The 24,831-nt window shown below is 38.0% G+C and overlaps 1 protein-coding gene across 5 annotated transcripts in view; it reads left to right on the top strand.

Annotated features, from left to right (window-relative positions):
* Window positions 1-24,831, top strand: part of ARNT (aryl hydrocarbon receptor nuclear translocator) — a 55,119-nt gene that overhangs the window by 10,596 nt on the left and 19,692 nt on the right. For 3 of the 5 annotated variants that reach the window (XM_019625321.1, XM_019625318.1, XM_019625316.1), the window contains exons 2-7: window positions 9,305-9,416; window positions 12,158-12,202; window positions 15,993-16,037; window positions 18,748-18,792; window positions 20,850-21,063; window positions 23,752-23,965. In XM_019625321.1, the coding sequence (XP_019480866.1) occupies window positions 9,305-9,416; window positions 12,158-12,202; window positions 15,993-16,037; window positions 18,748-18,792; window positions 20,850-21,063; window positions 23,752-23,965 (675 nt within the window). The remainder of the gene's footprint in view (window positions 1-9,304; window positions 9,417-12,157; window positions 12,203-15,992; window positions 16,038-18,747; window positions 18,793-20,849; window positions 21,064-23,751; window positions 23,966-24,831) is intronic. The other 2 variants (XM_019625320.1, XM_019625319.1) reach the window with 1 other exon arrangement.

The raw sequence follows: 24,831 nt of genomic DNA, 5'->3' as shown, positions 1-24,831 counted from the left end.
TAAATCAAATCCAGAGTATATTAAGAGAGTCATACATCATTACTGTATTTGTTTCCCAGGCCTGCTGTGACAAATTACCACAAACTGGAGGGCTTAAAACAACAAAATTTATTCTCTCACAGTTGTGGAGGCTCACAACCCGAAATGAAGATGTTGGCAGGTTTGGTTCCTTCTGGAGGCTCTGAGGAAGAAACTGCACCTTCTTTTCTAGCTGGTAGACATATCCCAACAGCCTCTGTGTCTCTGTATCCACATATCCCTCTGCTTGCTCTTGTAAAGACAGCAATCATTGTATTTAGAGTCCACCCTAACCCAGTTGGACTTTAATCTTAATTATGTCTTTAGAGACCCTAATTCCAAGTAAGGTCACATTCTGAGGTTCTCTCTGGCCATGCGTTTTTACACTGTTCAACCCACTGCAATTATTGAGTTTTTGTGTAAACATTTTTCTGGGAATAAATATCCACAAGTGCAGTGCTGGGTCGTATGTCAGTTTCATGTTTAAAGAAACTCCCAACGATTTTCCGGGATGGCTGTACTATATTATATTCTCACCAGCAGTGTTTAAGTGATCTTTTTCTGTATCATTCCCAGCATTTGGTATTTTGTTCTTTTTTTATTTTAGCCATTCTGATGTGCAGTTCATTGTGGTTTTAATTTGCGTTTCCTCCATGGCTAATGATGAAAAACACCTTTTTATGTGCTTATTTGTCATTTGTATATCTTTGGTGAAATGTCTTCATGTCTTTTGCCCATGTTCTAATCATACCATTGGCTTTTTACTGTTGAGTTTTGAGAGTTCTTTTTATATTCTAGATACGAGTCCTTTGTTGCAGTATTTATTTTACTCTAACTTGTTTTTTCATCCTCTGACAGTCTTTCATAGAACAAAAGTTTTTAATTTTAATGAAATCCAGTTGATTAGTGTTTCCTTTCATGTATCATGCTTTTGGTGCCAAGTCTAAGAACTCTTTGCCTAGCCCTAGATCCTGAAAAATTTCTCCTGTTTTTTTCCTAAAAGTTACATAGTTTTACATTTTACGTTTAACTCAGTGATTCATTTTGATTACTTTCTGTATAAGGGGTGAAGCTTAACTTGAGTTCATTATTTCGCCTACAGATGTCCAATTGCTTTAGTATCTTTTGTTGAAAAAGGCTCTTTCCTCCATTGAATTGCATTTGCACTTTTGTCAAAAATCCTTTGGGCATATTTGTGTGGCTTTGTTTCTGAGTTCTAATGATCTCTGTGTCTGTCCCTTTGCTAAGACCGCACAGTCTTGATTACTGTAGTTATACAATCTTGAAATTGGGTGGACTGATTCCTCTCACTTTTTCTTTGTCAAAGTTGTTTTAGCTATTATAGTTCTTTTACCTTTCCATATAAATTTTGAATAATCTTGTTTATATCTACAAAAACATGTTGGTAGAATTTTGATAAGAATTGCATTAAACCTGTATATTTGAAGAGAATAGGCATCTTTACTATGCTGAGTAAACATTTACTTCCAATCCTTGAACATATTATGTCTGTCCATTTATTTAGGTCTTTGATTTCTTTCATCAGTGTTGTGTAGCTTTCAGCATACAATTCCTGTGCGTGTTAGATTTACACCTAAATATTTTTCTTTTTTAATGATTATAAATGCCTTTGTATTTTAATTTTGGTACCATATATTAATTGCTAGTATATAGAAACAATTGATTTTTTAAAATATCTTGTATCCTGAAATTTTGGTGAATTTATTCTAGGAGGTTTTTTTGGCAAATACTTTAGGTTTCTCTATAAAGACACTCATGTCATCTGAAAATGGGGACAGTTTTATTTCTTTCCTTTTGAGCTGTATGCCTTTTATTCCCTTTTCTTGCATTTTTGCACTGGCTAGAACTGCGCACACTCTGTATATGTAAGTAACGAGAGGGAACATTCTTGCCTAGTTTCCAATCTTATGGAGAAAGCATTGTCTTTCCCTATTAAATGTAATATTAGCTGAAGGGTTTTGTTAATTTTTTGTTCATTTATCAAGTTTGGGACATTTCCCTCTATTCCTGTTTTTCTGTTTTTATCAGGAATGGGTGTTGAATTTTGTCAAATTTTTGTGCATAGGTTGATACGATTGTTATTTTACTACTTTAACCTCTTAGCGCGGTGAATTATGTTGATTGATTTTTTTTTTTAAGCTGAGCCATCCTGCCACCTGTTGGCAGCTCAGCAGCTGCTCAGCTTGGGCTGGGAATCGAACTGCTGTTGCTCAGAGCTCAAACTCTTGAGCGAGCTCTTAACCAACTGAGCCACTCGGCCCGCTGTTGATTGATTTTTAAATACTGAACCAGTTTACTTCCCTAGAATAAATCACACTTGGTTATATTGTATAATTCTTTTGCATATTTCTAAGTTCTATTTGCTAATATTTTGTTGAGGAGTTTTGTATCTGTTTTCTTGAGGAATATTGATGTGGAGTTTTTTGTTTTGTTTTTGTACTCTGTCTGGTTTTGGTATCAGGGTCATACTAGCTTCATAAGATGAATTGGTTAAGTGCCCCCTTCCTCAACTAGTTTCTGGAGGCGATTGTGTAGAATTGGTTTTAATTCTTATTTAGATATTTAGTAGACTTCTCAAGTGAAATTAGCTGGACCTGGAGCTTTCTTTTTTTGAGAGTTTTTAAATTGCACATTTAATTTCTTAATAATTGTGGGGCCATTCAAGTCATTGGATTTTTTTGTATAGGGTCATTTGTTTTAGTTTGTGTTTTTTTCAAAGAATTGATTCATTTTGTCTAATTTGTCAAATTTATGTGTCTAAGTTATTCTTAGTATTGCCAATTATCTCTTTGATTTCTTCAGGGTCTGTAGTGATATCCCTGTTTTCATTCCTGATATTGGTAGTTTATGGCTTCTCCTTTTTGTTCTCTTGCTAGAAGATTGTCAACTTTATTGATCTATTTAAAGAACCAGCTCTTTTTTAAAATGTATTTTCTTTATTGTTTTTCTGTTTTCAAACTCATTGTTTTATGTTCTTTATTATTTCCTTCTTTTGCTTGCTTTGGGTTTATTTTGTTCTTCTTTGTCTAGGTTCTTGAGGTGGAAGCTTAGATGATTCATATGACTATTCCTCTTTTCCAGTGTAAGCATTTTAGTGCTACAAAATTTCCTCTGAGTACAGCTTTTGAAGTGTCCCACAAATTTTGCTAACTTGTATTTTCATTTGTGTTTTACTTCATTGCATTTTTATTTCCTCTCAGACTTCCTCTGATGCATTGATTATTTAGAAGTATGTTGTTTAGCATTCAAGTGTATGGCGATTTCCCTATTATCTTTCTATTACTGATGTCTAGTTTGATTCCATTGTGGTTGGAGAATACAATCCATGATTTCAGTTCTAATTTAAAAGAGGTTGGTTTAATGGCTCAGGATATGGTCTATCTTGGTATATGTTTTGGGGACACTTGAAAAGAATGTATCTGTGGTTGGGTGGAGTGTTTCTGTAAATGTTAATTAGACTCTCTTAATTGGTGGTGGTGTTGAGATCTATATTTTTGTTGATTTTCTCTAATTGTTCCGTCAATTTTTGAGAGAGGGGCGTTGAAGGCTCCAACTACAATTATTTTTTCTTTCCTTTTTTTTTTTTTTAATTGGGGAATTTGGGGATGGGAACAGCACTGGGGAGTCAGGGGAAGGGGAACAGACAAGTTGCTGTCCTTTTGTTCTTCAGTCTAGTTATGGAGGACGTTGCTTCACTGGCCTAAGTTGGCACCATCATTGCTCTCTCCCCGGGTGAGGCAGATCAGTCGCTGGCTTCTGGACGGCCGCTCACGCTGGCTGCTGGCTACACACGGTAGCCCATGGCAAACCACTGCAGCAGGGGCTGCAGCCTACACTGTCGCCGGCGACTCACGGCAGCCCAGCTCCAGGTTGAGCTGTTGTTCAGCATCTTAGCTGTAGAGGGCAGTGTCACTGGCCCTCATGCGGGATCCGAACCGGGGCTCTCTGGCGTCCCAAGCCAGCTCTTCACCAACGCGCCACTCAGCCAGCCCTATTTTTTCTTTTCTTTCTGTCAGATTTTGTTTAACATATTTTGCAGCTCTTTCGTTTGTTGCATATATACCAGGCATCTTTTTCTTTTTTGAAAATTTTTAGAAGAGTTTATTTGAGTCAAACTGATGACATATGCCAGGGAGCAAGATCTCAAATGCTCCCTCCAGGCGTCTTCTTGGTGGATTGAATCTTTATTACATAATGCCCTGCTCTGTTTCTGGTAATTTTATTTGGTCTGGAGTTTAGTTTATCTGGTTATTATTAATATAGCCACTCTTGCTTTCCTTTGATTAATGTTTACATGATATATCTTTTTCCATTCTTTTACTTTCATTTTGTCTCTACTGTTATATTTTAAAGAGTTTCTTGTAGACATATAGTTGAGTCATGTTTTTTAATTTGCTTTGCCTGTCTGTCAGTTGTAGATTGGCAATTAGACCAATTACATTTAATATAATTATTTAGGCCATTAACATTTAATAAAATTATTGATATGCTAGGGCTTAAGTCTGCCTTTTTTTTTTTGGTTTTCTGTTTGTCTTGGTTTTTGTTTTTCTGTTTTCTTTTTCCTGCCTTCCTGTAGATTATTTCAGCATTTTTTAGAATTCCATTTTGATTTACCTGTAATGTTTGTTAGTGTATCTCCTGGTATAACTTTTCTTGTAATTGCTAGTGGGCATTACGTTATATATATAGACATAACTTGTCATAGTCTACTGGTGTTTTCATTTTACCAGTTTTAAAGTATTGAAATCTTAACCTCTTTTTACATTCCTTTACCCTCCTTATTTATAATTTAATTGTTTTAAGTATTTTCTCTCTATGCATTTAGAAACATTAGCATTGTAAGTTTTGCTTTGACCATCAGACATAATTTGAAAACTCAAAAGGAGAAGGAAAGCCTATTATTGATTTTACTCATGTTTTTGCATATTGTGTTCTTTGTTCTTCGTTGATACTCCAAAATTCCTTGTATAATTTTCTTTCTGTTTAGAAAACTTAGTATAGCCATTCTTTTAGGGTATACTTTTAGGGTAGGTGACAAATTCTCCTTGATTTTCCATTATCAGAGAATGTGTTGATTTCCCCTTCATTCCTGAATGATGTTTTCACTGGGTACAGGATTCTGGGTTAGCAATTCTTTTCTTTCAAAACTTAAAAAAATATATATTATGTCACTTTCTTTTGGCCTGCATGGTTTCTGATGCAAAATCTGTTGTCATTGGGATTGTTTTTCCTCTGTAAGTAAGGTGCTGTTTTTTCTCTACTTAAAGTTTTCTTTATCTTTAGTTTTTAGAAGCTTAATTGTAATGTGTATAGGAATGGATTTCTTCAGGTTTATCCCTTTGGGATTTACTCAACTTTTTTTTTTTAATTGGGGAATTGGGGGATGGGAACAGCACTGGGGAATTGGAAGGGGAACAGACAAGTTGATGTCGTTTTGTTCTTCAGTCTAGTTGTGGAGGACGTTGCTTCACTGGCCCATGTTGGCACCATCATTGCACTCTTCCCGGGCAAAGCAGATTAGTCGCCAGCTTCTGGACGGCTGCTCACAACGGCTTGAGGGCCCCTCACGCTGGCTGCTGGCTACACATGGTAGCCCATGGCAACCCACTACAGCAGGGGCTGCAGCCTACGCTGTTGCTGGCGACTCACAGCAGCCCAGCTCCAGGTTGAGCTGTTTATCAGCATCTTAGCTGTAAAGGGCAGTGTCACTGGCCCCCATATGTGGGATCCGAACCGGGGCCCTCTGGTGTCCCAAGCCAGTTCTTAACCAATGCGCCACTTGGCTGGCCCCTACTCAACTTCTTGAATGTGTAGGTTACATCTCTTGCCAGATTTAGGAAGTTTCAGATGTTATTTTTCAGCCTTCTTTCTCCCCTCTTTCCAGGACTCTAATGACACAAATATTAGATCTTTTGTTATAGTTACACAGGTCCCTGAGATTTTGTTAATTTTTTTTCCTAGTCTATTTTCTGTCTGTTCATATTGGGTAATTTCTAATGTTCTGTCTCTCATTTCACTGATTGTTTCCTTTGTTCCCTCAATTCTCCTGTTGAGCCCATCCATTTAACTTTTTATCTCAGTTCTAAAATTTCTGTTCGATTTTTCTTTATATCTCCTATTTTTTTGTTGAGACTTTCTTTGTTGAGACTTTTTTTTTTTCCTTTGTTTCAACTATGTTAGTAAGTGCTTGTTGAATTGAAGCATTTTTATCATTGCTGCTTTAAAATTTTTTGTCAGGTAGTTCTAAAATCTGTGTTACATCATTGTTGGCATATCTTGGTTGTTATTGTTTATTTAATTTGAGATCTTTTTGGTTCTTGGTATGATAAGTGATTTTAAAACAATTGAAGCCTGGACATTTTTGTATTAATGCTATGTGATATTGGATCTTTTTTAAACCTGTTTTAGCTGGCTTTCCATGACACCACTTTGAGGGCTGGAGGAGTGCTGCCTTGTTGTTGCTGGGTGGAAATAGAATTCCAGGATCCCCACTCAGCCTCTGTTGACACCTGAGGTGAAGCCTTCTTGTTGCTGCTGGATGGGGATGGGAATTACATCTTCCTACACGGCTTCAACTGACACTGTGGGACAGGTCCTCATTTCTGACCAGTGGAAATGAAAGTTCCAAGGCCCGACTTGCTTGTGACACCATCCCAGAGGGGATTTGGAGTACCTTGTTACAACCTTGCAAGGATGGATGGTTTGCCTCCCCACTTAGCCTTTGCTGGTAGAGTGCAAGTGAGGTCCCAGTTTTCCTGTGGTGTTTGGCTGGGGTAGAGTAGTTGCTGTCTAAGAACTTTCTGTCTTGGTGAGCTTTCCCCTGTCCTGGTTCTATGGTGAGAGAGAGCAGGCTAGTGGTGCGGTTGTTTTTGTCTATATCCCTTCATGTTGTCAGGTTGCCAACTATTGTATCTCAGCCCCATGTCTGGGATATGGGAGGCAAAAAAGAAAACACAGGGAAACTCATCACCATGTCATTCCTCAGGTCCTGTGGTCCCTGGCTGCCTCCCTCCACCTTTCAGAGTATTCTTATGTTTGTTTTCTATATAATGTCCCAGATTCTTAATTGTACTCAGCAAGAGGAATAGGGAAAAGTACATCTATTCCATTGTCCCAGAAGCACAAATAAGTATATGACATTTAATAAAATTTTTTTGTAAAATAATGGGGAATGGAGGACTTTCCTTTTTGATAATAAAACAGTATGGCGAAGCTGTTGTAATCAAATGTTCAGTATTGACATAAGAGCAGGAAGATATTAATACAGAATAAAAGTATAGAAAGAGATAGTTATCTATAGACACTTATAGTATAATAAACGAGTCATCTCAGATAAATGAGGAAAGGATGGACTATTCAACAAATGATTATCCATTTGGAAGAAAATGATGAGAGTCCTACTATATGCCAGGTAGGCATAAGGTAATAAATTCCAGATTGATTAAAAATCTAAATATGAAAAACAGAAGTATAAGAAAATATAGAAATAATCTGAAGTTGGGGAGCTTTTCTAAGCAAGACAGAAATCTAGGAATTATCTAGGAAAGCATTGATAAATTTAACAACATAAAATGCAGAATGTATCATTAAAGGCAAATACAGGTGATGAGAAAATATTTGTGATACATAATAGACAAAGGACTTAATATCCCCTATATACTGATACTACTTACAAATTCATTTTAAAAAGTTCATGGTCAGCATAAAAATATTAAAGATATGAAGTCAACTCATTGACTCTGTTGACTATTAAATATAAAAAGAAACAATGCGAATTAAGACAAATAATATAACAGATTTACCTGCCAATTTGGTAAAATTAAAAAGTATACTGGGCCAGCCGAGTGGCGCGTTGGTTAAGAGCTGGCTTGGGACGCCAGAGAGCCCCGGTTCGGATCCCACATATGAGGGTCAGTGACACTGCCCTCTACAGCTGAGATGCTGAACAACAGCTCAACCTGGAGCTGGGCTGCCGGGAGTCGCCGGCGTCGGCGTAGGCTGCAGTCCCTGCTGCAGTGGGTTGCCATGGGCTACCATGTGTAGCCGGCAGCCAGCGTGAGTGGCCAGCAGCCGCAGTGAGCGGCCATCCAGAAGCTGGCGACTGATCTGCCTCGCCCGGGAAGAGCGCAATGATGGTGCCAACTTGGGCTAGTGAAGCAACGTCCTCCACAGCTGGACTGAGGAACAAAAGGACAGCAACTTGTCTGTTCCCCTCCCCCCAATTCCCCAATTAAACAGAAAAAAAAAGTATACTATCCAGTGCTGGTGAGGGAAATAGGTAGGTACTCTCATATCCTGTTAGTGGAAGCATAAATTGTAGCCGCCTTTTTGGAATGTAATTTAGCAGTATCCATCAAAATATTAAATGCTTATATACTTGGGCACAATGAATTGCATCTCTAGGAATCTATCCTAAATAGCAAAAGAGAATGTAAAGTTGTATACATAAATGTTCTTGAAGTATTATTTATAATAGTTAAAAAAGTAAAAAACTTATAATAGTAAAATAGTAAATAGAAACAACATAAATGTCAGGAAATGGTTGAGTAATCTAAGTTTATACATTTGAAGTCATAAAAAGGAATGAGGTATATATGTCTATAATTGTGTGTATGTAAAGGTATCCATGATGAATATTTAAATGTCAAAAACATGTTGCAATCAGAATTCCATTTTTATTAAGAAAAAATGTGCCTGTTTTTGATAAGAGAGATGATAGGTATTTATAATCTGAGGAAAAAAAATGGGAGATGAGCTCACCTGTTAGCAGTGGCTACTTCTGGGGATGAGATAGAATTGGAAGGGGGAAGGAAAGGGGGCCATAACGAAGGACTTACGTTTTGCTCTGTATATTTTTTTTTAGTATTGGAATTTAGGTGATTTTTATTTTTGGATTTTCTGTATTTTCTTAATAAAATAAATCAAAGGAGATAAGTTATATATATTTGTTGCATGAGTGAAATGTATAAACCAATTTGTGTGTGTGTGTTAGATAATGTTATGTTATGATTACAAGCTTTTAAAAGTGAAGACTACAGAATATAGCATTCCCTTTTTCAAACTCTTAGGAAGTTGGGGGAACTGAAGTATGGGGAAATTTTTTACCAGTGCAATAATTCTAGAAGAGTAATCTGGATATGAGTATTTGTGTTTTCTAGCCAACTACTGAGATTTTTATCATAACTTCAGCCTTTCTTCTAGCCAACTTATTGATGATGATAAGCAAGGACCATCTTTTTAAAATATGTATTTCCATTTTTCTCAGAAATGACGTCAGATGTACCATCACTGGGTCCAGCCATTGCCTCTGGAAACCCTGGGCCTGGGATTCAAGGTGGAGGAGCCATTGTCCAGAGGCCTATTAAGCGGCGACCCGGGTGAGAGTTTTGGGTATATTGTGTCATGAATGTCTCTCCCATAAGCCAGCCTGATTTATTTAGTTGCTGAATCCTCTTGGCTATTCCTAGCCCTCTCACTTCAACTTATCATTTACTACACTGCTCTCAGGTAACTCTCTTTAGTCCCTGCATTTTTTCTTTATTTAGAATTAATCTTTTTATCTAAGTTTCTTATAAGCTTTTTTTTTTTTTTTTTTTTAAACCAAAAATCTCTGCAAGGTAAAGGACTGTGGCCAGGCCCAAAGATTTCACTATTGATGAGAAAACTGCTACTTTCATTAAGCTTTGTGTCTCCATTCTCAAAATCTTTTTGGTAGACTTCCTAACTTTTCTGAATTTAGAGAATGCTGAACTCGAGAATATTTCTTCTCTAAGTTATTGACATGTTGCTTGATTGGGAATGCAGAGTCCATTCAGTTCCAAAAGTATTTAGGAAATGCCTAATTAGTGTGAGGCATTGTGCTGATTGCTAGTGGGATCCAAAGATAAATAAGACAGTCCTTGTCTTTTAAGTTGCTTATATTCTGACAGGGATCATCATCACACACATAAATATAATACAAGATAGAATATGCCAAGTTTGTAAGAAAGGAGCAAATACAGTGCTTTGTTTCATTGTAGGGAAATACCACAGTTGGTTGGTAAAGATTGGATAAGTTTTTAGAAAGGAGGTTGCTTTAGAAAGGCCTGGAAGAATAGATAGTATTTTACCAATTTTTTGGTATTAATTTTTTTTCTTTTCTTTTTAAAAATTGTGTAGTTAATATTATAGATAGCCTGTAAGTTTTGTCCCACCAATAGTAATGCAAGAGTGACCCCTGGGTTACATGAGGTTAACGTGGTAACATGAGTAACATATTAAGACTTGCTATGTCTGCAAAGGCCTTACACATTTTAACTCATTTCCTGAGGCATAGGGTGAATGAATAAGTAACTCACCCGAGGTCCTAAAGCCTAGTAAGTGGGAGAGCTGTGGTTGAACCATGGGAGGTTAGCTTTTGAGTCCACTCTCTTAAATCCACTGTTGTGATTATATATACTAGCAAACAATTAGAAGCACTATAAATATCAAAATTAAGGGTTTGGTTAAGTTATAGTGTATTTAAAAATGGAATACCTTACAGCTATTAGAAGTGACAACTATGTCTGAGTACAGAAAAATGTTCCCAGTGTATTGAGAGGATACAGTGTATTCACCACTGTAATATCCCACTCTGGTAGCAAACAGTATGTATAGTGTGTGTATAGCAAAAAACCTGAAAGGCTACTCATTAAATTTCTAGGTGAGGCGTTTATGGGAGACTTATTTTTGTTTGTTTGTTTTTAATTATTTCCAGATTTTCTGAAATGATAGTGTATTGGTAATCAGGAAAATATACTAAAAGAAGCAAAATATACATTCTTTTAAAGAAAGATTGGAAAAGTTAGAAAGAAGAATAAAATAGCAATAATCTTGCTACCCAAAGTCATCTTTCATCAGTTTTGTAGTGTAATTCCTTCATTCTTTATATGTAAATTTTTTTAATAGTTACATAATTATATAGTTTTGTATAGCCTGATCTTTTTACCTTATTATATATAATAGCCTTTTTTTGTATACTTATATATTCTAGGTATACATAATTTTTAATAGCTGCATAAAGGGATGTACTTAATTCCTATTTTGGGACATTTAAGTTGTTTTGCAGATTTTGCTATTATATGTAATGCTCAGTGACCATCTTTGTACATAAATTTTTTTCTAGTTATTTCTTTAGGATAGATTCTTAGAAATGGAGTTATCGGGTAAATAGGTAGAATTTGACAGGTGATCAGGCAGTATAGAGAGGAAGAGGAACGAATACTTTCAGGATTGATGCTATGCACATATTACCCACCTAGAGAGAAGCCCATCCTATCAGGTTGTCACACTGGTGTAGATGCCACGAGATCACTGGGTTAAGGTAGTAACGTGAACAATGTTTAGTTTAATAGAGTGCAGAGACTAACAGTAGATTAGCCTTCCTAGTTACCTGTAATCTTCCCTAATTTCCTGATTAGGGAATCCTGATTAGAAAATGAATGTCGCTTCTGCTTTCACCGAACATCTATAGCATATTGATTGTGCTCCTCATGTGGCACTTTCTCATTCTCACTTGTTTTATGTTCTCTTTGTCTAGGCAAAGAGTCCCTTGAAGGCAGGTCTCTTGTTTTCACCTCATCTAGCAAAATGTCTTAAATGTAGCATATTGCATGTTTATCAGATGACTGAAGCAAAGAAGCATTATTTAACCACCTTCTGAGTCTTAAATCACTTCCTTATGTAACATCACTGTTTTGAAAGGTGTTTCCGAAAGCTGATAACATAGCTTTGAGTAGACTACGGAAATGAAAAAGGACCTGAGTTATTCATATTATTTTTTTCCTTGTCTTTTTTATGTGGACTCCTGTTCCTTTTGTATGGGACGTACTCTGATATAAAACTCTGGCAAAGGCTGACTGCTACCCTAGAGACGTGTAGGGCGGCAGCATTAGGTACCCTTTCTCAGTTGCTCACTTACTTTGTCTGGTTTGGTACAGGGATGAAGAGGTAACATAGCTTTGCTTGACTTCTGTCGACTTCCTTTTTTCTTTCTTCCATTTAGGTGGGTGTTCATATAGCTTGTATGTTGAGAATTTTTCATTTCTTAATCTTCTGTATTATCAGTAAGCTGATGATATTTATTCTTGGCTTTCTCCAGGTTGGATTTTGATGATGATGGAGAAGGGAACAGTAAATTTTTGAGGTAAGATTTTGAAAAACTTGCTCTAGATTTCTGATATTAAAAATTAGTTCATGATCTTTATATTTCTGACTTAGAATATTTTCATCCTTACACCTAAGGAGAGCGCTTCATCCTAAAACTAAGTTTTCCTGTTTTATTATGCCCCATAAGATTTTCAAGCATTCTGTTAATAGCTCCAGAGGAAGGAGCTCAATGAAGGAAGGGCAGAGAATTTACAAGAACCTCTGTGTCAGTTATCTATTGCTGTGTGTGTGGCCTACAAACACCGATTTATCATTTCTCACAATTCTGTGAATTGGCTGGGTGGGTAGTTAACTCTGCTTATCTTGCCTAGACTCACTGATTAGCCTGCAGTCAGCTAGCTGGGCAGCTGAGCACTGACCTCAACTGACATGGGTGGGTGTCTCTTTGTGGTCTTTTGTCCTTAAGGAGGCCAGACTGAGTTTCTTTACATGCTGATGGCTACATCCAGAGGGTGAGTCCTTCCCCTTTGGATTGTAGAATGCATTATTATACCTTGTAAATAAGTGCTTATTAAGTCTCTGCTCTGTATTGACATTCTCTGTCTCATTAGCTAAAGCCCTGCATCAGTGTGGGAGGGGCGTTCCACAAGGGAGTGGGTACCAGTAGGTGTAATTCGTTGGGGATCCTCTGATATCCCATGATGTCTCCTACAGAGTGGGAGTTGGAATTTGTGTCCTTGAATAAAGAATCTCCTGGAGCATGAAAATGGACTTTTCTATATATTAACGAAGGAGTTCTTTCAGAGTCCAGAGTGCTAACCATTACACTATGGAACCTTTCCAACAAAGGAGTTCTTTCAGAGAAGGGCAATACTTATTTTTGCTGAGACCAATTACGTGGTTTTGTTTTTAAGTAAGGAGAGCAGTAAGAGTCAGAGAAAGGAAGATAACCTTGACTGCAACCTGCCTTTTTTCTTTCCAAAGTTAGAAATATTACTTAAGTAGAGTCTACATTGCAGAGTCTCAGCTATTTGAGAGGTAAATAAAGGAGCCCAGTGTTTTAAAATTGATTTTATTATGTAAGTGCACAGATTTCATTTCTCTTATTTATTAGTTTATCTTATTAACTAAGCTTTAAAAAGTAATATAAATATATTTTGTTGCAAAATTTTTGAATAGTGCAAAGTTATGTCAGTGACAGTACAGTTTCCTTTCACTTCAAACCTGCGGAACCCTTTCCCTTAGACAACTAGAGTTTCCAGCTTATTGAGTACCCTTCCAGAAGTGCTCAGTGCATATGTAAGTGTATTTAAATGTATACGTGTGCACATACACACACTCATGATCTCCTCGGTTTGGTTTTACACGGAGGATGCTCATATTGGAAATGCTAGCCGTTGTTTAGTTTTATAATACTTAGTTCAGTCAGTGAGATATCTTTTTTTTTTAAGTAATGTGTAAAGCCTGGTGTTTCTAGCTACTAAGTTAGTTGCTGAACCCTTCCAGATAGTCTTGAAAATAGCGGCTGTGACTTGGTCACCATAAAGAAATAGTTTTAATCCAGTAGGTCTGGGGTAGGGCCCTGCATTCTGAGTTCTGATAGATTCCGAGGTGATGCCGCTACTGCTGGTCCACTGAGCACACTTGAGATGGAAGAATCTGGAAGACTCATTCTTGAGATTCAAAATTAATATGTAAATTATAGGTCTCTTTTTTTTTTTTTTTTTTTCAGTTTAGGCCACTTATTTTCATTAGGAGTTTGTAGCATCTGATTCATAGCATATTTTGTCTCCTAGAAAAGGACACAGACCATTTGTCCTTGACTTGAAATGCCACTATACCTCCATGTTCGTCCATCCTTCTATGTCCACTCTCCAGTTATTTGAAAATGCTTGGGGTCAAATTAGTTGGGAATTTATAGCCTGTGAAGGAGCAGTATAAATCCTGGCTCTAATTTAATAACGGTTTAACTGCAAATTTTGTAAGACTTACCGATCTCTCAGAAGCACTTCCTGCCCAAATTTGATAGCTCTTTGCTTTACCCTGTGGCAGTAAGAAAAGGAAAATTTAGATCATCCAGAAAATACAGTAATATTTTTAGAGTTAGGTTTTCTTCCCTTGACACATCCTCCTTTGTGGTTTCTGTAGGAACAAACAGGATTTATTAACTTACTAAATAGAAGTTGTTGGAATGAATGGATTGTGTTTCCTTGATCAAAGATTTAAAGTGCATTGTTTAAATCACACTTTAAAACTGTCTCTTAAAAACTTCTACAAATTAAAGGAAACAGTGGAAGGTAACCAACCCGTGGGATGGGAGAAAATATTTGCAAATCATGTGATAAGGGGTTAATATCTATAATATATGAAGAACTTGTACAACTCAACAATAGCAACAAAACGATTTAAAAATGGGCAAAGACTTTGAATAGACATTTCTCCAAAGATATACAAATGGCCAACAAGCATATGAAAAGATGCTCAACATCACTAATCATTAGAGAAATGCAGATTGAAAGTAGGAGATATCACCTCACACCCATTAGAATGGCCACCTTTAAAAAAATAGTGCAACTGCTACAGAAAACAGTATGGAGGTTCCTCAAAAAAATGAAAAACAGAATTACCATATGATCCAGCAGTCCCATTTCTGGTTATTTACCCAAAAGAGTTGATCTTGGAGAAATATTTGCACACTTAAGTTCACTGCCCCATTTTCATAGTAGCCAAGAGCAGAAGCAACCCAAATATCCATTGACAGATGAATAGATAAACAAAATGTGGCATATACATCCAGTGAAAGAAGGAAATCCTGTCACTCTACAACATGGATTAACCTTGAGAACATTATACTAAGTGAGCTAAGCCAGTCACAAAAAGACAAATATAGTTGACCCTTGAACAACTCAGAGATTAGGATCAAATTAGTTGAGTTATAGCCCATGCAGTAAAAAATCTGAGTGTAATTTAAGTCAGCCCTCTGCATATGAAAATACAGCTGCCTCTTGAACAACGTGGGTTTGAACTGCGTGGGTCCACCTACACATGGGTTTTCTGCATATGAGTGGACCTGCAGTTCTAACCTGTGTTGTTCAAGGGTCAGCTGTACTGTATGATTCCACTTATAGCCGTACCTGAAGTAGTCAAAATCAGAAAAAACAAAGTATGGCAATGGTTGCCAGGAGCTGAAGGGGGACAGTGGGTTGGAATGGGAAGATGGTGTTCAGTGGGTACAGAGTTTCAGTTTTGCAAGATGAGAATGTTCTAGAGAGCTGTTGCACACAATGTGAATATAGTTAGTACTACTGAACGGTATGCTTAAAAATGCTTAAGATGGTAAATTTTATTTTACATGTTTTTCCCCATAATTTAAAACAACAAAACTGTCCCGGGCCGGCCGAGTGGCTCAGTTGGTTAAGAGCTTGCTCAAGAGTGCAAGCTCTGATCAACTAGCGGTTTGATTCCCGGCCCAAGCTGAGCTGCCGCTGAGCTGCCAACAGGTGGCAGGATGGCTCAGCTAAAAAAAAAAAAAAAACCAAAAAAAAAACTATCCCTAACCTCAGCTCTGCCCTCATGACAGTATCGTGGTTATTTTTTTTTTGGAGAGTCTGATAAGCAGTTGCAAAGGCGACATCAGAACTTGAGAAATACAATAGTAATGGGTTTCTTAAGTTCTGTGGGATGCTGTTACTATCGCTTTGGCTTTGTGGTGCTTTTCCATTGGCTTTTTTTCTGTTGAGTGTTTTACTGCTTTCCAGTTTTCATTTCAGAGTGAAATAGATATGACAAGTATAATGCTTTGAACTGATCCTTTTTTTCTCCTTCAGGTGTGATGACGATCAGATGTCTAATGATAAGGAGCGGTTTGCCAGGTAATGTCATAGCATATCTTGGTCCATGTGGTGGGGCCAGGCAAAACATTGAAGAAAATAGTTATCCAAGAGAGCTCTTTAGACTTAATGAGTTTCAATAAATGTGAAGAGGGGAAGAGATTTCAATTTTGGGGGAAGGATAGACTTTTTCAAACAGTTCTTTTGAGAATTCCTCTAATTGGAATTCAAGCATACTGAGTTTTAATTTTATTTCTTTTAAAAAATTAATATTTTCAATTACAGTTGACATTTAATATTATATTAGTTTCAAGTGTACAGTTTCAGGTGGTTAGATATTTATGTAACTTATGAAGTGATCCCTTGATAAGTTAATTTTATTTCAATGAGCATTAATTTCTCTGTCCAGTCTCTTTCCTGTTCTGAAAGCTGGAGAATTTAGTGTTATAATTACTGTTTGTGTTCAGGTAATATGGCTTCAAACTAATAGTATATTTTATACAGGTTTTTTTTACATATATGATAGCTAGCTAAAAAGTGTGCTTGTTGGGTGTCCACAGGACCACAAGCAATATGAATGCCTATGTTGCATTTATTATTAAATGGGTCTACAAAGTCTATACATACAATGGGTTTATTCTTTTAAAATGACTCCGGAGAAACAATTTTTGTGTAGACTGGAGTTTTGATTGAAATAAACTTGTTTAAATTATCCATCAAGATGAAAAATACTTTGCTTTTTATTAAACAATAAATCCTTTTCAACTCAGATATTGGTGTTATTTTTAGAAAGTCCATTCTGTATATTATTAAGTAGTAAAGTGTTTTTTAAAAATTGAGTTTGCAGTTACCTCCGGAAAATGAAGAATACTAAATCCAGTGCTTAACTCAGCACTTGGTGCTTATTCATTGCTGATGCTGCTGGTCTGGGGACCATACTTGGAGAACCACTGATGCAGAGGCTTAAGAAATGTCAGCCAGAGTAGTTAGTGTTAAACTCCTCCGACGCAGTAAGATGTCGTCATAGGCGTTGAATGAGAGGATGCCATGTAAAATGCGTATGGGAGTTTTCTGTGGGAGCAGTCTATGGGCTTGATGAAAGAGAAGCTCTAAAGACAGATGGAGTTAGGAGGCTGTTGAAATAGAGACAGCTGTAAAACCACCAGGGCCTGGGCTAGAGTGGTGGCAGTGGCAACAGGAAAGAGTGAATCGAGGAGGTTTTTGAAATCTGTTTATCGGAGTAGATACTTGTAAACACTTTAGGATGTGAACCATCTCTTAAGATGAGGAATGAATTAGATACTTGGGGAATGGTTTCTCAAGCTGCATTAGAACGTCAGCCGTTAAATAGTAGCGGTGGTATGGGTTCACAGTCTCTTGGCTGAAATTCCGAAAGGCTATGAAAACATGACCTGAACTGTTTTATTCTTCATTTGTCCTGCTTAATGTGACTATTTATACATTCACATATTTCATTCAGAAATATTAGAGTGGATAGGGATTATAGATCTGTAATAGTGGGAGGCAGTCGTAATAGGAATTTTAGATATTTAACTTTCAAACAACAGAACTCCTTCCTTTACGATATGATTTGTTAAGCTGGTTCACTTCACATACCCTCCATAGGAATTCAGTAGAGGGTCTCTAAAGAGGGTCTTCAAAAGCTGAAAATGTATGAATTTTCTCAACTTAAGAAAAAAAATAGTACTTTCTTAAGGAGCTATAATAACCCAATGAGCATGAAACTTTTCAACTACTTAGTGTCACTCAGTTCTCTTTCTCTTCTAGTTAGCATATGTAAATTTTCACATGGTTGTCATTGTTACTGGGTTATTTTGGGTCTTTTTTTTCTGCTGACCATTTTATAGAAACTTTGCCATGTGTTGGTAAAGTCATCGTTCTTGTCATTTTTAATAGCCTCTCAGCCTGTTGATATACTTAGACCTTTTATTTGAGGCTTCTTAATCTATTCATCTATACGTATTTAAAATGGAATTGATTCCTAATACACTGACCGACCAACACCTTGTGTTTCTTCAGCTGCCACCAGTCCTTAACAGTATTTCAGTTTGGAGTTGGTACTGGGGCTCCATCAGTGTGTGGCTTTATTGCAGAGAAATGAACAGGAAATTGACTGAAATAGAAATACTTCAGGATCAAATCAGTGATAGGGAAAATGCCAGAAACCGAGCTCTTAGCTTTACTGATACAATTTCTCCAGGAAAAGCTGGTTGGTTGTTTTGTCTGTGAGTACGTGTGTGTGCACCTATGTGTTATAGAGAGTTGTATTTGTGATCACTTTTTTGACATTCTTATCATGATTTCCTCTTTGATTATGTGGCTGTCATTTCTTTCCAGATTGGGAACAGTGTGTAAGAATGGTATTCCCTTGTTTGGTTCTGTTCAAGCTGTATATCCTTGGTCTTCATAGAGATTGATGCTTTCTGTGTTCAGATTATGTTAATTATAATAAATATTGGCCTTTTTGCTTTTGTGCTGACCTTTGTCCTGTAAGTCATTTTTTTCTTTATCCTAACAGATGGCTTTGTAGAGTTTCCAGGCAAGGTTCCTGCCCATATTTCCATTTTCCCTCTGTTCTCTGCATCTGTTTTATTCTCTTTCCTTTTCTTTCCTGTCTTCCTGTCTTCCTGTCTTCCTTCCTTCCTCCCTCCCTCCCTCCCTCTCTTCCTTCCTTCCTTCCTTCCTTCTTGTTTATTTAAATTTTAGCTTAGTTCATTAATTCTGTTTTTAGGTCGGATGATGAGCAGAGCTCTGCGGATAAAGAGAGACTTGCCAGGTAGGAGAACAGTATCCCTTAGCATGATGAAGCAGACGATGCTGCTTTTTCTATCCTTTTTCTTACTCTGCTCTTTTCTCCCCTTTCTCTTTGTGTTTTTCCTTATCTTATGACAAGAGGGGACAAGATTTTTTAGGAGTCTGTGTGTAACAGGAACTTTGGCTTCCCCCATCAGCAAATGGGTGGTGAGTTGAGGAAACCTACTTAGAAATTTAAGCAATTGCTATTTGTTTTCTCTTTTCCTCTTTATCTCAGCACCCAGTTTCACAGAATAAAAAAGTTTTACAATAAAAATGCAGCTGTACCAGTTGGTGCTTTAGCAGGAAAATACTCTTTTATCAGAAAACTAATAAATATACCTGTGTTTGCAGTGAGTTGGGCCTTTAGGCCTCAGCATTTACTCCACACGTCTGTAGAAAGCTCCCTCTTATTTTCCTGTGTAGAGTCACAGCCTAGATTACTGTCACAGCAGTACTGGTGTGGCTTTGGTAGTGGAATCTTGTGTGGTTTCCTGCAAAAGATTCAGCAGCCTTGATGTGGCTGTTTAAAAGATCAGCCTTCTGGACCTCAGTGCCAGAAATCTGTCACATACTCGGAAGACAGGTGCTTGAAGTCTGAGAGTGGAATTTTATGTTTCTCAAACAGAATCACTCAATATGGACCTCTGTGGTGAGACCTTGTCTCCATTTGGAGAAGAGACTTGTTGATAATGTAGAAATACTGCAGAAGAAATGTTGTGCCCAGATGTTTCTGTTTTCTGGTCTCTGAGATTTGGGACGACTCATTGATCCCAACACCTATTTTTTCTACTTTCCCCCCTCTTAATCGGTCACTGCCTCTTTCAGCTGGGTCCCAAGCTTATTTTGCTGCCATTTCAGTAATGCCTCCTACTAACGCTTTCGTCAGAAAGCTGATGCGGCATGGTGGGAGGGGCATGGAGGCAGCCCTCAGAAAAGTCACGGAAACTCCTTGACCTTAGTTTGCTCTTCTTATAAAAAGATTTATGTTAGATTAGTTGTTTTGTTTTTGTTTTGACTAAGAACTTGTGTTTGAATAGACTCCTTAAGTGGTAACAGAAGTAAAGGAAAAGACAAAGTAAAGCCGCCCAAGTAGAAGCAGAGGCACAGTGTTGTTTGGGTCTCTCCTGAGGTTTCCCAGGGCAGATGCTGAAGCACTGTTGGGCTCTTCAGAAATCCAATTTGAGAACTACTGGAGTATTATTTTTAACAGTGATATCATTCTGTCTTGATTTTGAGGACATTAGTGTTAGAGATGTGATGTACTTCCCCTGATGAGATACAGACTGTCTGTTGTCAGGCCCTTCACCCTCCTACCCGCTCCACTCCTACTTACTCTTCAGTTCACTTTGTCCCAAACTGGGGGCCCCTAAGGGACCTCTCTGGTAGATGCTATCTGACAATCTCTTGAACTCGGTGCCCCAGCACCACACCGAGATACAGAAGGTGGGACTTAGTGCATTACTGGGACAAATAAAACTTCAGAATCTTCTAATTCTGTCTTTTAGTGTTGAGAGTAAGAGATAATCTTAGAGAAACAATATTTTAGAGACCAAGGGTACCTAAACTATCAATTCTCATATCAGCTGTTGAGCAACATACTTGTGTTGAAAGAAATTGATCATTTTATGCTTTTAGCCTTTAAAAAGTTGAATTAGTAAACAAGGAGTGAGCCAAGCTGAAATTATTTGTCTCTCAGGAACTTAAGTGAATAAAATCAATATTTTTTTAAGACTCATTTCTTAAAACACTGTTTGGCTCTGAGGGAGTGGTAATTTATGAAGAAGGTGAAGTTTCCAGGAAACAGAGAGAATTGCTGGTATCTGCTTATTCTCTGTCTGCCTTGTTAGTTTCTGTTCCATGCTTGCTGTGCATGAGAAGGTTGGCAAACCTTCCACTAACTTCTGAGACTTAAGCGCTCCTAAATCTAAATACCGCATTTCTTCAGCAGCTCACTTGGTATCCATATCACTCTCCCTGCTCCCAAATGGCCAGATGTGACCACCTGGATGGGACTTCTCTCTCTCTCTCTCCATGCAGGGAAAATCATAGTGAAATTGAACGGCGGCGACGGAACAAGATGACAGCCTACATCACAGAACTGTCAGACATGGTACCCACCTGTAGTGCCCTGGCTCGAAAACCCGACAAGCTCACCATCTTACGCATGGCAGTTTCTCACATGAAGTCCTTACGAGGAACTGGCAACACATCCACTGATGGCACCTACAAGCCGTCTTTCCTCACTGATCAGGTCTCTGGGATGCACAACGCTGGAGTCTAGAGTCTATTGAAAATGTTGATCTTTTTGGAGTAGATGACTGTAATCCTGAATAGTGGGAGTCAGAGCAGAGCTGAGTCAGTAGATTGTTTAAAAGACAAGAATTCGGCTCTTAAGGAAAAATTCAGACCATGGGAAAGTGAGTTTTAGTCCCTGATAACATTTATTAGCATTGGAACAGTGAGAACCAGAAGACTTACGAAAACTATTTTGCAAGCTTGTAAGCATTATAGCACTTCACTCATGAGTACAGCCTATACGATGGAAGAGCAGTGGAATCACAGGGAGAAGAGATCGTTGTGTCCACAGAACCAGTCCCCTTCCTTGGCAGTAGGTTGTGAAAGATGGAAGAAGCTGATTTCTTATTCCTGAAACAGCTTCCGTTTTTAGTGACAAAATGGCAGGCAGTTGTCATTTAGAGATGTGCTCTGTTACGTTTGATGCACTATGAACAGAATGGAGAAGGCAAAAACATTGCCAGCCTTTCGGGAATTCATTCTGAATATGCATATGTGAGGGGCAGGATGCACATAGAAGTAAAAAACGATAGGCAAATGCATACAGGAAAGAAATGCCTTTAAAAGCTTATTAGTGCATGCTTTAGCAGTACAATACTAAAAAAAAAAAATCTTATTAATAATTTACATGGGACTAGACACAGTAGATGTATACTGGAAGGATGGCTAAAGTGAATAGAAAGACCAGGCCTGAGTGAGGATGGTCAACAAAGACTTCTGAAAGTAAGGAAGCCATGTTCTATCTTGATTATTAAAAATAACACATGGTGATTGCAGAAAATTCCAGGAAGTCTAAGGAAGAAAGAAATTGATCTGTAATGCATCCTTTTATTCAAAGGGTTAGAAGGAAGGAAAGAATATGGTTTGCAAAAAAGCAATAAGAAGAATTTTCCAAGTAAGATGGTCTCTATGAAAGCACATGTAGCACAGATTTTTATATATGTGTACATTGAAATAGTTAATCAGTTCGTTCTAATAGTACACATACAGATATTGAGTCAACAAACTCCAGATATGTACCTTTTGTGGGCTAACCAGGTGCTTTGTGTTGTGAGAGAAATAAAGAATGACGAGATTGTCACTGGTGGAAACAACATAAACACAGAATCAGTTCTAGAATAGAGGTGTAGTAATGAGTCCTGTAGAAATGCAAATGTGGAAAACCGACTGGGGGAACAGTGTTATAAATCCTGGGAATAACTTGAGCAATAACCAGTGAGGATAATTGGGTTATTCAAGGAAAATCAAGTAGTTTAGAATGGTTTGGGGAGATAATAGGAAGGTAGGCTGGGACCTGATGATGGAACAGTTAGGTGTTATGTTAAAGAATTAAGATTTTAATTTTTAGGCAATGGAGAGCCATCAAAAATGTACTAGTACATGTGGAAACATTTTAAGGATGGATCGGAGAGAGTGAAAGCGGGGATACTACTTCATTAATCTTGGTCTGAGATGAGTAGAGCGTGACAGAGGACTGGAAAATAGAACTGATAAAACAGAGTTATCACTGGAGTGTGAGAGAGAGTCATTAGATGTCCAGGCTTGTCGCCTGAGAGGAAGGTGATCCTGTGAAGAAAGGGAGTGCTAGGAGAGCACAGAAGATTGTTTTTTGGAAGGGGAAATAATGACAGGTTTTGAGATGTTGAAATTGAGTTGCTGGTAGAATATTTATTTGGAAATGCTTAACAGATACTTGGAATTCAGATCTGCTTAAAGAGCAAGAAAAAAAATTAGGCAAGTTTATAGAGATGTAGGCTTGGGTATCATTTCATAGTGGAGAGGGGTGGATATGATCTCTCAGGGAGAGAATATGATATAAATAGAAAAGAGAACTTAAGATAGAACCTTTAAAATGCCTGTACTTAAGACCTGATCAAAGGAAAGGGAGCTGGAAGTAGAGAAGGGACATTTAGCAAGGAGCTAAGATTGGATGCAGTGTCACAGAAGCTAGGGGAAAATAAAATTTGAAGGATAGAAGGACAACATTGTCAGATTCTGCCTCAGAGAGACTGAGTAAAATGATAAAGATCCAAGAAAGGGGACTTGAATTGGCAATTAGTAACCTCTTGAAGAAAGCATGAATGCTGTGGTTTAGAGTGATGATTGCAGTGGATTGAGAAATGAAAGGTAAGAGAATAGAGCCAGTGAATCTAACATTATCCTTAATCTATAATCTTGGCATGAGAGCTGATTGGGTGGGCGAAGTTGAAGGAAGATGTGTATAAAATTGAGAAAACTTGATCACGCTTATAGATCTGAGTGGAAAGAGGAGGAAAATGGGACTATTTGTAGGGGAAGATCTTCAAAAGAGTCCGGAGGGGGCGAAAACAAGTACTCAGTTGTTGTTAATGGGAACCCTCATCTTGAGTCCTGAGATAAATAGGATGAGGTGGAAAGTGACATAGAGACAGTGCGGAAATATCTATGGGAAAAAACTGCCTTGTCAGGGAAGGTAATTACATTCAGGGTGCGAGGCTGTGGCTGTGCGTCAGGCAGGAGCCAGCAGTTGCTTATGGAGCAAGTACTTAGTGGCCAGAAGTGTCTTCCATCTTTCCGTGTCTAATACTTGCGTTATTCACAAGTGTCTAATAATACTTGTTTGTTCAGTGTTCAGTATTAACTTTGATTTCCCTTCCTTGGTCAGGAGCTGAAACATTTGATCTTGGAGGCAGCAGATGGCTTTCTGTTTATTGTCTCATGTGAGACAGGCCGGGTGGTCTATGTCTCTGACTCAGTGACGCCGGTTTTGAACCAGCCACAGTCGGAATGGTTTGGTAGCACACTCTACGATCAGGTTCACCCAGATGACGTGGACAAGCTTCGTGAGCAGCTTTCCACTTCGGAAAATGCCCTGACAGGTAACTATGAGACGTGTGGATGGAAAATGCAAGGAAACCCTTTCTTTTTTTTTTTTCCCCCTGAGATAGAAGTGTTTCAACTCTTATATTTGTTTATTGAATCTGGTGAGACTTATAGAATTTTCTTCTTTAATGAATATAATCAGTTCTTTTTATTCACATGCAGATAATAGACTATAGCTCATCCTTAGAAAATGTTGCAGTAGTGGCAATGCTCATTAAAAGTTTACTCTTAATATTAATGTAAATAAAACAGTAAAAGCCAAATCTACAATAAACTTTTGTTTCCATTCCTTTTTAAAGATTTTATTGGGGAATTGGAGGAGGGGAACAGCATTGGGGAATCAGGGAAGGGGCACAGACAAGTTGCTGTCCATTTGTTCTTCAGTCTAGTTGTGGAGGACGTCGCTTCACTGGCCCATGTTGGTATTATCATTGCGCTCTTCCCGTGTGAGGCAGTCGCTCGCTGGCCATTGGATGGCCGCTCACGGCAACTTAACGCTGGCTGCTGGCTGCTCACACGGTAGCTCACGGCAGCCCACTGCAGCCCCGCTGCAGCCTACGCTGTTGCTGGCAACTCACGACAGCCCAGCTCCAGGTCGAGCTGTTGTTCACCATCTTAGCTGTAGAGGGCACAGCGTCACTGGCACTCATGTGGGATCCGAACCCGGGCCCTTCTGCTCAGAGCTGGCGTCCCACCCTAACTCTTTTTTTTAAAGGAATCTTTTTTTTTTTTTTTAAAGATTTTTATTGGGGTATTGGGGGGAAGGGAACAGTGCTGGGGAATTAGGGGAAGGGGAACAGACAAGTTGCTGTCGTTTTGTTCTTCAGTCTAGTTGTGGAGGACGTTGCTTCACTGGCCTAAG

The sequence above is a fragment of the Hipposideros armiger genome, unplaced genomic scaffold (genome assembly GCF_001890085.2).
Source record: "Hipposideros armiger isolate ML-2016 unplaced genomic scaffold, ASM189008v1 scaffold_621, whole genome shotgun sequence".
NCBI lineage: Eukaryota > Metazoa > Chordata > Mammalia > Chiroptera > Hipposideridae > Hipposideros > Hipposideros armiger.
The sequence above is the reverse complement of the archived record's forward strand: the minus strand, read 5'-3'. Positions and strand labels throughout refer to the sequence as shown.